This window comes from Colletotrichum fioriniae, assembly GCF_027942845.1.
Source record: "Colletotrichum fioriniae strain IMI 355084 chromosome Unknown scaffold_19, whole genome shotgun sequence".
NCBI classification, from domain to species: Eukaryota; Fungi; Ascomycota; class Sordariomycetes; order Glomerellales; family Glomerellaceae; genus Colletotrichum; species Colletotrichum fioriniae.
Window position 1 is genome coordinate 566,532 of NW_027076855.1, and position 13,088 is coordinate 579,619.

At 54.2% G+C, this 13,088-nt stretch overlaps 2 protein-coding genes across 2 annotated transcripts; both read left to right on the top strand.

The window, feature by feature from the left end:
• BGL4 (beta-glucosidase) lies at nt 1–3,172 on the top strand (the record flags this gene model as incomplete). Its single annotated transcript, XM_053192559.1, has 5 exons — nt 1–87; nt 429–574; nt 624–1,262; nt 1,323–1,335; nt 1,424–3,172. The coding sequence occupies 5 exons, from the start codon at nt 1–3 to the stop codon at nt 3,170–3,172; spliced, it is 2,634 nt and encodes an 877-aa protein (XP_053049916.1).
• A 2,311-nt stretch (nt 3,173–5,483) lies between these two features.
• Nucleotides 5,484–8,571, top strand: N0V96_011890 (uncharacterized protein; the record flags this gene model as incomplete). The annotated part of the gene is made up of 7 exons (XM_065759428.1): nt 5,484–5,589; nt 5,931–6,573; nt 6,627–6,914; nt 7,052–7,303; nt 7,360–8,253; nt 8,320–8,414; nt 8,474–8,571. 7 exons carry the CDS (start codon nt 5,484–5,486, stop codon nt 8,569–8,571), a joined length of 2,376 nt encoding a protein of 791 aa, XP_065611992.1.
• Nucleotides 8,572–13,088: the final 4,517 nt, after the last annotated feature.

The following is a 13,088-nucleotide window of genomic DNA, read 5'->3' on the forward strand; positions in this document are numbered from 1 at the left end:
ATGAGAACACAAAATCTCGTCATCGCCCTTCTGGCGGCGGCTGATCAGATCGCTGCTGCCGTGGCGCCTGAAGGAAAGCTACACAAGGTAAGTTGCTGCCGCTGCGGTCCACCATCGATCTCGTGTTTTTGTGAAACCATTTTTCAGCTTCAACGGAGCATGAGCTAGTCTGGGAGAGGAAGGATCGATATGTAGGAGCCATGCCTTTGTGGTATCTGGCTTGATGGAAGGCGTCTTGCTGCTTATGGGCCTCGTCTTCTTTACCTCATTGTTCATCCTGCGATCCGTTGTTTTTCGTGCAATTCTAAACAGTCGTGCGCACCATTGGTCATCTTGTAATCGCAATCATGCGTTTCCTTCGCTTTCTTGGTTCCGCCCTCGGGCTATCACAGCTGTTGAAATGTCCAAAAAACTTACAATGTCCACAGCGCGATCTCGCACACTCGCCTCCAGTCTACCCATCACCATGGATGGACCCCAGTGCCGACGGCTGGGCTGATGCATACGCCAAAGCCAAGGACTTCGTCTCCCAATTGACTCTTCTCGAGAAGGTCAACTTGACCACTGGAGTCGGGTGCGTATATCGTCTCATGTTTGACAGAAGATGGCTAACAAGACTACAGATGGCAAGGAGACGTTTGCGTCGGAAATGTCGGTTCTGTTCCCCGCCTTGGTCTTCGCGGTCTTTGCATGCAAGATGGCCCCGTTGGCATTCGTTTCACCGACTACAACTCCGTCTTCCCCTCCGGCCAGACTGTCGCCGCGACCTGGGACAGAAGCTTGATCTACCGCAGAGCCGAGGCCATCGGCTTTGAACACCGCTCCAAGGGTATCGATGTTGTCCTCGCCCCCGTCGCCGGACCCATCGGTCGTGCGCCAACTGGAGGCCGCAACTGGGAGGGCTTCTCCGTGGATCCTTACCTCACAGGTATTGCCATGGCCGAGTCGGTCAAGGGCATCCAGCAGCACGCTATTGCTTGCGCCAAGCATTTCGTTGGCAACGAGCAGGAACACTTCAGACAGGCTCCGGAAGCTATTGGCTACGGATACAACATTACCGAGTCCATCTCGTCCAACATTGACGACAAGACCATGCACGAGCTCTACATGTGGCCATTTGCCGATGCCATCCGCGCCGGCGTTGGCTCCATCATGTGCTCTTACAACCAGGTCAACAACTCGTACGGTTGCCAAAACTCGAAGCTTCTCAACGGACTTCTCAAGGAAGAGCTCGGCTTCCAAGGATTCATCATGTCTGATTGGTGAGTGGTCTCTCTTCCTACTTCGGATATGTAGAGGCGCAATAGCTAACATGATTACAGGCAAGCTCAACACGTACGTGTCCCTCTTGATGCTCGGGAATACATTTCACTTCTCCTATCCCCTTAGCCTGTTACGGACAATTATACTTACTTTGAAATAGGCTGGTGCTGCTACCGCTGTTGCAGGCCTCGACATGGCCATGCCGGGTGACGTTCTCTTCAACACCGGAACTACGTTCTGGGGAACCAACTTGACCGTGGCTGTCCTCAACGGCACCGTTCCCGAGTATCGCCTTGATGATATGGCTCTGCGTATCATGGCTGCCTTCTTCAAGGTCGGCTTCGAGGTGGAATCAGTTCCGGAGCTCACCTTCTCCTCGTGGACCAAGGATACCGTCGGACCCGTTCAATACTACGCCAAGGAGAATACCCAGGTCATCAACCAGCACGTTGATGTTCGCAAGGGCAGAGACCACGCCAACCTGATTCGTGAGATTGCCGCCAAGGCCACCGTTTTGTTGAAGAACGAAGGCGCCTTGCCACTCAACAAGCCCAAGTTCTTGGCGGTAATTGGAGAGGATGCCGGACCCAACCTCAAGGGCCCCAACGGATGCGACAACAGAGGCTGCAACGATGGCACTCTGGGTGCCGCGTGGGGTTCAGGAACAGCAGAGTACCCCTACTTGGTCACCCCTGATCAGGGGCTCTCTGCCCGTGCTGTTGCCGATGGCACTCGTTACGAGAGCATTCTGAGCAACTACGACACTGCGGCTACCAAGGCCCTGGTTTCCCAGGCTGATGCCACGGCAATCGTGTTTGTCAATGCCAACGGCGGTGAAGGATTCATCAACGTTGGAGGCAACGAGGGCGATCGCCAAAACCTGACGCTCTGGAACGCAGGAGACGAGCTTGTCAAGAACGTGTCGGCGATCAACAACAACACCATTGTTGTGATTCACTCCATCGGCCCGGTCCTGTTGACTGACATGGTCAACAACCCCAACATCACGGCTATTGTTTGGGCTGGCCTTCCGGGGCAAGAGTCCGGTAACTCCATCGCCGATGTCCTCTACGGAAACGTCAACCCGGGAGGCAAGTCTCCTTTCACATGGGGCCCCAACCGCGAGAGCTACGGTGCCGATGTTCTGTACGAGCCCAACAATGGGGAGGCCGCCCCCCAGGACGACTTCACCGAGGGCGTCTTCATTGACTACCGCCACTTTGACCGTGCTACTGCTGGATCCAACAGCTCCGGCATTGCACCCATCTACCCCTTCGGCTTTGGTCTCTCGTACACCACCTTTGAGTACTCCAACTTGGCTGTGACCAAGGGCAACGCCGGTGCGTATGCCCCGACAACCGGAGAGACGGCCGCAGCACCCACGTTCGGCAACTACAGCACGGATCCGGCCGAGTACGTCTTCCCCAGCAACGAGTTCCGATACATTTACAACTTCATCTACCCCTACCTGAACACCTCGGACGTCAAGGAGTCTGCCAACGACCCAACCTACGGCAAGACTGCTGAGGAGTTCCTTCCTCCCAACGCTGTTGCGAGCACTCCCCAGCCCAAGCACCCCGCATCGGGAGCCCCTGGTGGCAACCCGCAGCTTTGGGATGTTCTCTACACGGTGACTGCTACGGTGACCAACACTGGTAAGGTTGCCGGTGACGAGGTTGCTCAGCTCTACGTCTCTCTCGGCGGCCCAGAGGATCCCGTCAAGGTACTCCGTGGATTTGAGCGCATCCCCATTGAGGCCGGTGCGTCGGCGACGTTCAAGGCGGAGATTACCAGACGTGACCTCAGCAACTGGGACACGGCGAGCCAGAACTGGGTCATCAGCGAGTACCCGAAGAAGGTGTGGGTTGGAAGCTCATCAAGAGACCTGCCCCTGAGTGCGTCGCTGTAGACAGCCATAATGTTTGCAGCTGGATTGTAGTATGTGGATACGGCGACTTGAATAGTACCCAGTAGTTTCTAATCAATTATGTTTACTCTCATCGGCTGAAGATTCTCGCGAGCTTTCTGAGAAAAACTGCTTTCTCTGAGTCAGCCAGCTGGCTGTCTTATTGTTCAGCGGGTCGCGATAAAATCTTTCACGATCACGTTGGTTATGGCTGTTGTATTCATTCGGATCACGGAAAGAAACCAGGGATGAAGAAGTGACTGACTCGAGCAGCAGCATGTAGTGACGCAACATGGGCCACATTTCGGCTCACGGAAGACGATGTGCCCTTGCAGGTTGCAATATGACGTGAGGGTGAGGGCGGAGAAATGTTGACAATTTCGACGGTCAATCGTTGCTATCAATTGCTCGCGATATCTCCGAATGGTTTTCAATCCAGACGTTTGGGGTAGGAAGAAAGGATGATATGGTCTGAAATCAAGTCCATCAAATGCTGAACTCAGACCGAAAAGTATTTACGCTCACCGAGGCTCACCTCCCGCCCCGCCCAGGTGACGACAGAGACTTTGAGGTGGTGGCATGCGCCGTGCGCTGTTTATCACCGATCAAATCAATTTGCGCCGTATTGTTTTATGTAAGCAGATTTGGTCTGGTGATGCAGTGACAGCGAATGGAAGGAAGGAAGGACAGAGACGAAAGTCTGGAAGGTGTCGAGGCCTCGAAAGTGGGGTAAGTCACGAGTGGGTCTTGGCAGTTGGACGAGAGTGAAGCTGGGCTATACCTGACTGGGACTTAGCGCGGGTGATCCAAAGCTGCTCCGGGCCCCAAAGCGATCAGTGGACAGTCACGTAGGCTGGAAAGCAGGGCCACCCGTAGTATGTAGTTCCACTGCGGAATTCTTTCTATTTTTTGGTGATTCTTACTCATCAATATACTTAGCTAAGCAATGGAAATTCCAAGGGTCCCGCGCAGCTGGAGGGGGGGAGCAGCGTGGCAGCGTGGCAGCCAACTGGACGAGAGAGTTTGAAGAAACACAGACATTGGACCAACGCCTCTCAGCTTGACCTGACCCCGCTGCTTCCCGTCTCTTTCGTTGCGCTCCTTCTGAGTACCCGTCCTGTCCTGTCCTGTCCTGTATCCAGTGCGTTTTGTTCCATTGACATCTCTCCCTTCTCTTTTCCTCTTTTCCATCAGGTCTTTTTGGATACCTATTCGACTCTCCTAGAGAAATCTCTCATTGCTGGCGCCCGAGTCTCGCGACCAGCTTGTAAATTCACTGCCGTCTTGCGTCTTTAGCTTCGCCCGATTGCATGGCGCGCACTGCGTTACCTTGCAGCTGTCATCGTCTCTACTACTACTGTTCAGTGCTGCGAACCCATCTGCGATTCGCAAACACCCATCTCGCCGTCGCTTCGGGATCTCGGCATTCAGTCTTCAGTAGGCTGTAGCTTCTTTTGCTGGTCCCCTCATCTGCTCCTCCTCTTCTCCTCTCCTCCAATCCCCAACCTCCAAACGCCCCCCCTCTTCAAGGGAAAAAAAAGAAGGGACTCCTCTTTCGCCAACAACGGAGCCGCATTGGAACCATTGGAACCACACACCAGCCTGGCCAGGCTCCGAACCGCAAACAGCACAAGCTCCATTTTCTCGTTTCTCGTTTCCTCTCTCAACGGCCGGTAACGCGCAACTAGGCGGCAGGGGGGGAAAAAGAGAGAGAGAGAAAGAAAACCAATCCAGACGCACGCATCATTGCCTTGCCTTACCTTGCCTTGCCTTACCTAAGGAGGTACATCTAACCGCCGCAACTGGAACCTCTCAAATCCCGAATTGTCTTTCCCACATCCATTACCCGCCTCCGGCCACCAACACCGGCATCCCGAACGAGAGAAAGAGAGACACACCCGGCCACACACGCCAGGACCGTACGCCGAACGACGTTTCCGCCTTGCTGCAGGAAATCCCAACTCCCCGAGTGAACAGCCCGCCGCCCGCGCGCAAAACTCCACGCCGCACGCGCTCATCGCCTCCGATCGGTCGCCCGGCTGGCTCCCGTCAACTTCCGTGAACTGTAAATCCTTCCAACCCGGCGGGCGGGCTTCGAAAGGGGGACTTCCCACCTTTCTGTGCCTGTCCCATACAGAGGTCCAGAGAAAGCAGCTATCGTCATCAAGGCCTGGTACACTCTTGGTACGCGACAGACAACGAGCTGCATTTGTGGCCGTCACCGTATCCGTAACCTCGTCAACCACTATCTTCACAACCTCCGCCGCCAACGCCGCCGACGACACCCGGGTCTGATGCAAGGTCCGTCGCCATCATGACCGAGTCGCAGAGCACCCCGACCCCGGATCAGGCCTCAATCGATGATCTCACCCCCGAGGAGGCCAACCGCATCATCCACTCCCACCGCAAGGTCCGATATGGTGAGTGACACTGACCTATTCATGAGTGACTCTTCTCTCTGCTACCGGGGAACCGACATACATGTGTCGTCTGTCCATCAACCCTCATCTCATTTCATCCCATATCATTCAGGCAGTAGAGATGAGATGACTTGATCTTCACATTCTCTCGTCTTCATCTCACCCCTTTATCATAAATAACTCATCTCATCATCATCCATTGACTCACACTGACTTCCCCGAAGGAACCGCTTGCTGGCCATGTCGCCAACGCAAGGTAAAGTGCGACAACAAACAACCATGCGAAAATTGCGTCAAGCGAGAACACCCCCAACTATGCTCCTACAAGCCCAATCGCACAGCCTCTCACGGCACAAATCACAAGGCCGCCGGCTCCGTCACAACAGAGGGCGGCAACAGCAACGCCGGTGGCAACGGTGCTACCGCCATAACCGCGCCGACTACAGCAGGCAACGGCACGGCTTCATCAGTGCTCAACCGCAAAAGACCGCACTCGCCCGAAGATCCTACCGCGGACGCCGCCGCGGGTCAACCTCCTTTAAAGCAGGAGCCCGGCAGCGCGACCTGGCCACGCGCGGCCATCGGTAAGTCATCATTATCGTCTTCACTGCCGCAAGACCAGCACATCCATCCTGGTTTGAGACCTTTTGCTTCTGCAGCATCATCGTCGTCGTCGTTTATGGGAAACAACAACGGGTTGTATACTGATAAGCTCCCCCGGGGACCAGTAGCTGCAGGCGTGGTGGACGAGACCGAGGCCCCCGAGGCCGTCACCCGGTATCTCGGCCAAAATAGTATCCCCTCCCTGCTGAGGGAGCAGTCCGGCGCCAACGAGCTGCAAGAGGGCGTCGATATACGGCAGGATATGAGGTCCATTCTCGGGCTTGATACCTCTGCGCCCTTCCCGCTCATGTCATCAAAACATCTCGATAGCCTGACGAGGGAGATTTCGGCGGAGCTGCCCTCGGACCGGGAAGTCATGAAGTGAGTGTCTTTATCCACCTCACGATAGACAATGGAAGGACTAACAACAAAAGGCTGTTTCGAACATACAAAGAAACACCCCAACAATTCTGGGGCTTCGTCGTCGATATTGATGACCTCGAGTCTAAGCTCATGGTCTACCTCGAAGACCGCGCTCGCAACGCGAGCAACGCCGCGCGCACGCCGAAGCCCGTATCCGCTTCATGGCTCGCCATTCTTTTTGCATTGCTGGCCGTCGGGTCGCAGTATCACGACTCGCCGTATCACATTCGCACGCGGGATTCACAAAAGTACATACAAATATCGTTCCATTTCTTGCGGCTCGGCAACTTTTTACTACGGTTAGTCATCCTCCCTTGCTTCACTTTTCACCCCCTTATCTCAGAGAGAATGGGTCCCATCCGGCTATTCGGACAATGACCGTTAAATGTAAACAAAAATGACATCCACTGACCCGAGACCCCACACCGGCTTCTAGACCCACATTCGACTCCATACAAGCTCTTTTGCTCACCAGCTTCGTCCTCCTCAATGACATGAAGGCCGAAGCCTCGTGGGCCCTGCTCGGCTTGACCTGCAGACTGGCCCAGTCTCTCGGCCTGCACCGGCCGAATCCCTCTGACGGACGGGACAGCGCCCGGAATGACGGGCAGTCCAAGGAGATGATCCGGCGGAAGCTATGGTGGACATGTGTGTGGCACGATACCCTCACATCACTATCCTTTGATCGGTAGGAACAGCAATCCTGCGAGAATCTCATTTCAGACACACTCTAACATGAGACAGTCCTCCCATGACAAACATTCCCTGCTGCCCGATTCCGACTGTAGCTACCACCATCGCCGGCGAATACGGCTATCTAGACACAATGTACCATCTCTGCGAAATCATCTCCCGGCGTCTCAACCCAGACGTGGCAACGACAGTAAGCTACGAGCAAATGGTTGAAAACTGCGAAGCTGTTGAAAAACTCCGCAACAACGTCGCCCCCAACATTCGCATCAAGGAACAGTGCAAACGAGCCATCGACCGCCTCCAGCACTACGCCGTCCGCCTACACACCTCCTTCGTTATCTCTGTCTGCTGCCGCCCCGCCCTCCGCCGCGACTGCACCAAGCTCACTCCCGAGCAGAAGCGCCACCTCTCCGACAAGTGCCAGCACAACCTTGCCGAGACAGTCCGTATGTTCCTCGCCATGCACCAGCTCTCTGTCATCCCCACGCGCAGCTGGGCGTTTACGTACCACGGTCTCTCGTCCGCCCTGCTCCTCGGCATTCTCGGTGAGACGAAGAACAGTCCCGAGGTCCGTCAGCTGCAGGGCGACCTCATTGCAGCATTATCCGCAACAGCCGCGAAGGAGGCCACCTCGCCTACGGCTCACATCCCCAAGACGGACAAGGATATCGAGCTGTCTGGACCATTATGGAGAGCGCTGACGGCGCTGCGAAACATTTACGAGCACGGCACCATCATGGGCACGTCGCAGATGAAGGGGACCGACTCCAGCGGCACCGGAAGTGGGGCAAGGACGCCGCTGCCGCCGATGCTCATGGGCCCAATGGGCAACAACGTCAATGGGAACAGTGACGGGAAACCTTTTGGCATGGATCCTCACCAGGACGCGGCTCTCGCCATGGCCGAGATGCAGAATGGTACAGCAATGACGGAGTACACACCAAAGTACGTCATCTCTAAAATCATCCTTTCCAATCCTCTCGTTTCTCGAATGATACTAACAAATCTCAGCATGGGATACCCACCCGTCAGCATGGATAACATTGCCAACCTGGACCCGTCAACATACATGTCCCCAATGGATCTCTACGAATCAATCTGGTGGGGTAAGTAGCATTGACGAATCTGTCGCCGATTGAGAATTACAAGGCTGACCATTCCCCAGAATCACCCGACCCCTGGAACAGCGGCGTCGACACCATGAACTTTGATTTCGTCGCCCAACCGCCGCCGGGCCAGCCTCAGCAGCAGTTCTATTTTTGAGTGGAAAAAAAAAGCAAGAAGCAGATACACCCCGGGCGGAATACAAAACAAAACCTTTCTGGATGTGCATCATCATGTTCTTCTTCTCGGAAAATTCAATCCACCCACCCTACCAACCAAATCTACTTGACGCAGTATTGACTGATTGGGACATGAAAGCGGCGCTTGTTTTGCTTTTCAGGGAAACGAGGAGGGACACGAACCTACTATAGGTAACCCTACGATTTGGTTTTTTTGAGTTGGACTTCGGAAAGGGTGATGGATGGATGGATGGATGGATGGCTGGCTAGGAGGTGCAAATGGCGAGGGGCGGCTGGCTTTGTTATTATTTTTGGTTGAAAACTCTCTTCAATCTCGATGGACCCAGGCGCTCTCGGAATTTTATTTGCTTTCTTCCCACTAGCCTTCTTCTGGAGAGAGTGTGTCGACGAGATTATCATCTACGGTGTTTAATCATGTTTTCTACTAGAATTTCCATGCGTTACGATTCAGGAGTGAAGTCAGGATGTCGTCTTACTCTTTGGTCGCGATTTGTCTGGCGGATTTGTGAATACTGGGGACAACGATGCTTTACTACAACTGTAGGATAGGACAACTGACGACGTAAAGAGAAAAGTCGATCTCATCATCGTGACCCTATCGTGTGTGGGTGTCGAACTCGGCTGCCGCGGGTGGATATTGCGAGTCGGCCCCCCGTCGTTAGGTTCTTTGAATATCGGCCCCACGTCCAGGCCCGACCGATTTGTACCATCGGCGAAGGAGGTCGGCGAAGGTGTAGAGCGGGACCAATCCTACCGGAGGAATATGGTGCAGTCTGCCTAAACCTCCCCGCACGCAACTGTAGCTTGGTCCGTTTGTAGACAAAGTCAAGAAGCAGCCACGCAGCCGATCAGTTGGAGAAGCATGCTCCGCCACAGTAATTAGGTACTGGGTGCTTGGACAGATTGGGTGCGGCGGCAGATTCCATTCTTCCGGCGGTGGACGCGCGGCTAGGGTGAACCCTTCAAACCCAAACTCAAGCCTCGACAACGGCTGCGACAGGCAATGGGTAGCCGGCACAACTCGAAACGAAGACTGCCATCTCCCAAATCGAGGGAGATGTTCATGGCGGACTAAAATGGTGCTAGTGACGTACTTGTGGTGGCTCGTGGTGAGCAATGATCGAGTATCTGGTAAGGACAGCCCAGGTAAATCCGCCGGCAATGCTCGTTGAACTCTGTGTTGCAGAGCCTTCAACACCAAGGTTGGCACGTTGCATGCAACCAAGTTGTGACAGCCAAGAGTTGAGTTGAACGGCGGGATGGGCTGTGAAACCTGTACAGCTCGATCCAAACTCTACTGCCGAAAAGAGAGGTCTTCGGGGTCCTGGCCTTGTTCAACGGCGATGGGATGATGGGATTATAACCTTGAATCAACCGCAAGTGCCAGTGCTGCCTACAATTCGTACGTGCCTATAATAAATCAAGGTGAGCTCCGAGGCACCATAACAAGACTGAAATATCCACCTCTAGTCAAATATGCCATGAGCAACCCCTACGATGGCCCAATCGCAGCTGCTGGCGCGGGGCTGCAAGTGCTGGCACGGGGCTGCAAGGTCGCCGGGCCATCGGCATGTCGGAGACACGCCCCGAGCTCATCTTGAAGATTGGGGGATTGGGAATTGAACGAGTGACGTCTGAGCTCAACCAACAACCTAATCCCAAACAGTCTTAGATGCAGCTTGAGTTGCGTGTTGCTGTGTTCCAGTCTTGGGGATTGAGCGGCTATCTGTGCCGAAAGCTGGACGAAACCAGCATCTCTGAAAAGTAGCGTCGAACATGCTCTACGAATAGTCAATTGCGAAAGCGTAAGACCCCTCCCCCCACGAGTCAAGGGCAGATTCGGCATCTACAGTGTGGGGGGATGAGCAAGAATTGCGTGTCGGTACGCATAGCCGTAGCCTTGTACGCGTCAAGCTTTTGGCATCCACGATCCCCTCATTATCCGTACGAGTAGGCCGCTCAGGACCCGGCTGACCAGATGCGCGTTCATGATGCTGACGGTCCGCGGAGGCCGCTTTAGCCAGTCGCCAGGGAGCTGCCCTGAATGCTCTCGACTTCTCAAGAGACAAGGATTGCTCCTGACTCCCGCGTATCGTCCCCGTTCAGTGGAGTCACCGGGCTTTAGCTAGTGGGGTTGGTGTGGTTGCTGACATCTCAATCTCATTGCGAGATTGACGGGAAGCTTGACATGCAAAGCGCTGGGATCTGGATTCAATCCAGTAGACCTTGATGTTCTGGTTGGAAGGAATTGCAAATCTTCACTACAGTCCCTCGGAAGCGACACAGGCCTTTTTTCTCTCATCTGGTCTCAATGTCAAGTTGATAGTCCAGCGACAAATGTTTAATCCGTCGCATGTGTTTTTCCTGGATCCAGAAAAGTGAGGTGGTTTCATTATATGCCGTCATGTCTGAACACCTGCAATTTGCAACGCCAAGACGGATGGATGCCGGTGAAAACGATTCCTCCTGCTTTCAGAAACAATGATTACTGGCGGCCTTCCGCCTTGCCTTGCATGCTGATTGTTGTCGGGTTTAAAACTTGAGACGAAATAGGGCAAATGCCTAGGCATTGGTAAGAATTGCACTGGCCTGGCCCGCCTGATGGCAGAATGGTTGATCAAGCTCTGGCGGAATGATAACGGGCTGCCGCGAGTGCCCTGAACGATGGCGTTGATATGTGTGTGGCCTCTTGTGGCTGATGCGAGTTCAAGGGGTGCAAGGAGTCGCGTGCGATTCCTCTGGTCCCATAATTATACGGATAGATGAGCTTGTGAATGGTTGAATCAGTCGATGGAAAGGCGATACGACGTTGATGAGCAAAATCCTCATTGCTGGCAAGGTGCTGACCACCGCTTCCATGTGGGGATGGTTGCGAACAGCTTAGCTTAGGCCTGGGCTTCGTAGCGCCACTGCTTAAGCTTGTCAGTTGACTATGCCGATCCCAGATTGTGGTGGTCGCCGACTCAGGCCCGGCTGAGCAATTCAATGGTGGCATGCTGAGATTTTGTCTCAGGCTTGAATAGGGCCGGCGATCACAGATGAGACTGAGGAAACAAGCCGTTTATCAGTCCCGGACCCAGCATCTGTTCAATGGTGTCCTCGGCCTCGCAGCCAGCAAGACTGGCGGATCGTCCTGTTTGGCTCTATCGTTGAACAGAATGCAAAATGTGACTTTGGAAACACGATACTTTATGGAGGTAGTTCAGCTTGACTGCAATCTTGGTTTGGACCTCTCGCGCATCCCGGCCAACGAAGGACCCGGGACCAGGCTGCCATTATGTAAGTGCTGGGAGTTTGAAACTGTAGGGTGAGAGAAGCGAGGCGCCCGAAATGCTGTCAGGAGTTGCATTCCATCTGGTTTGCAAAGACTGTCATGGCTTGGAGCCTTAGACAACCGGGCGTGCCAAGACAGCTAGCATACGAATAGCGTTACGGGGCTTGACGGTTCCTCTTCGGCTGGCGATTCTCGTTGTCCGACGGACCACCACCTTTTTTCCTGGTCTTTCTTCATTCCGCTGGAGCTAAAGTAGCCGCTGTCGGGATTCGGAGCAAAAAAAAAACAAAAAAGAGGATAGATAGCGTCGCTCATCTGACAAGGGTTTCGCAAATTGGTGTGATATGCTTGACCACTTGCGAAGCCAAGTGAGATGGGTTTCTTGTAGCGCACAATAAGGCATGTTGAAGCCTGAGTGTGCCTGCTGAGCTTTCCAGCCTAGTTACACTGGCTAATCCTTCGAAAGATGGGTGCCGTAGGAGCTTGGTGATTGGAGGGGATGACGGCAGATGGGCAACAAGGTTGTGGCTGGCGTCTGGGGCTAGAGCGAGGCAGTGGGACAGCAAGTGCTCGCCAGAACTCTCTTGACCGTCCTTCAACGTCAACGGTGACACATGACAGCGAGGCAATGCTGAAGCATCAAGGTCCTGCTATGTGCGTCCTAGGCAGTGATGGTGGTTGTTATTTTTGTTCTGAGTCCTGATGAATGGTGAGCTGTGGTCTGGGGACAGCCGAGGGCATCCAAAAGCTGGCAAGGACCAAGATTGGGTACGTGAGTAATTGCGAATCATGGCAGCAGCAGCAGCAACATCGGACCAAACAAAGTCAGTCATCCGTTGACGTGCCGAAGTGATGATGCGGTGACTGGTGAGTAAGGCGAGTAAGATGATACTCTGCAGAGCTGGCAGAAAGGGTGAAGGAGGATGTGAATGCCGAAAAGCTGTGCAGGATGCAATTACCGTACAGAGTAAGGCATGTATCCGGAGTACTGCGTACTGCGTATGGACACTCCGTCATCAACAGTCGTCTGGGTGGGAGGACGGGAGGAGGCTTGACGAATGATGGCTGTGCAGGGGCTACGTACTCCGTAGAAAGGCAAGGTACTGGACGCAGTTCGCCGAGATGGAAAGAGTGGGCACTGGGCATGGGGGTGGAGGATGGAGCGATGGGCATGGAAGGCGCCAAGACGCGTGGCCCCCAGG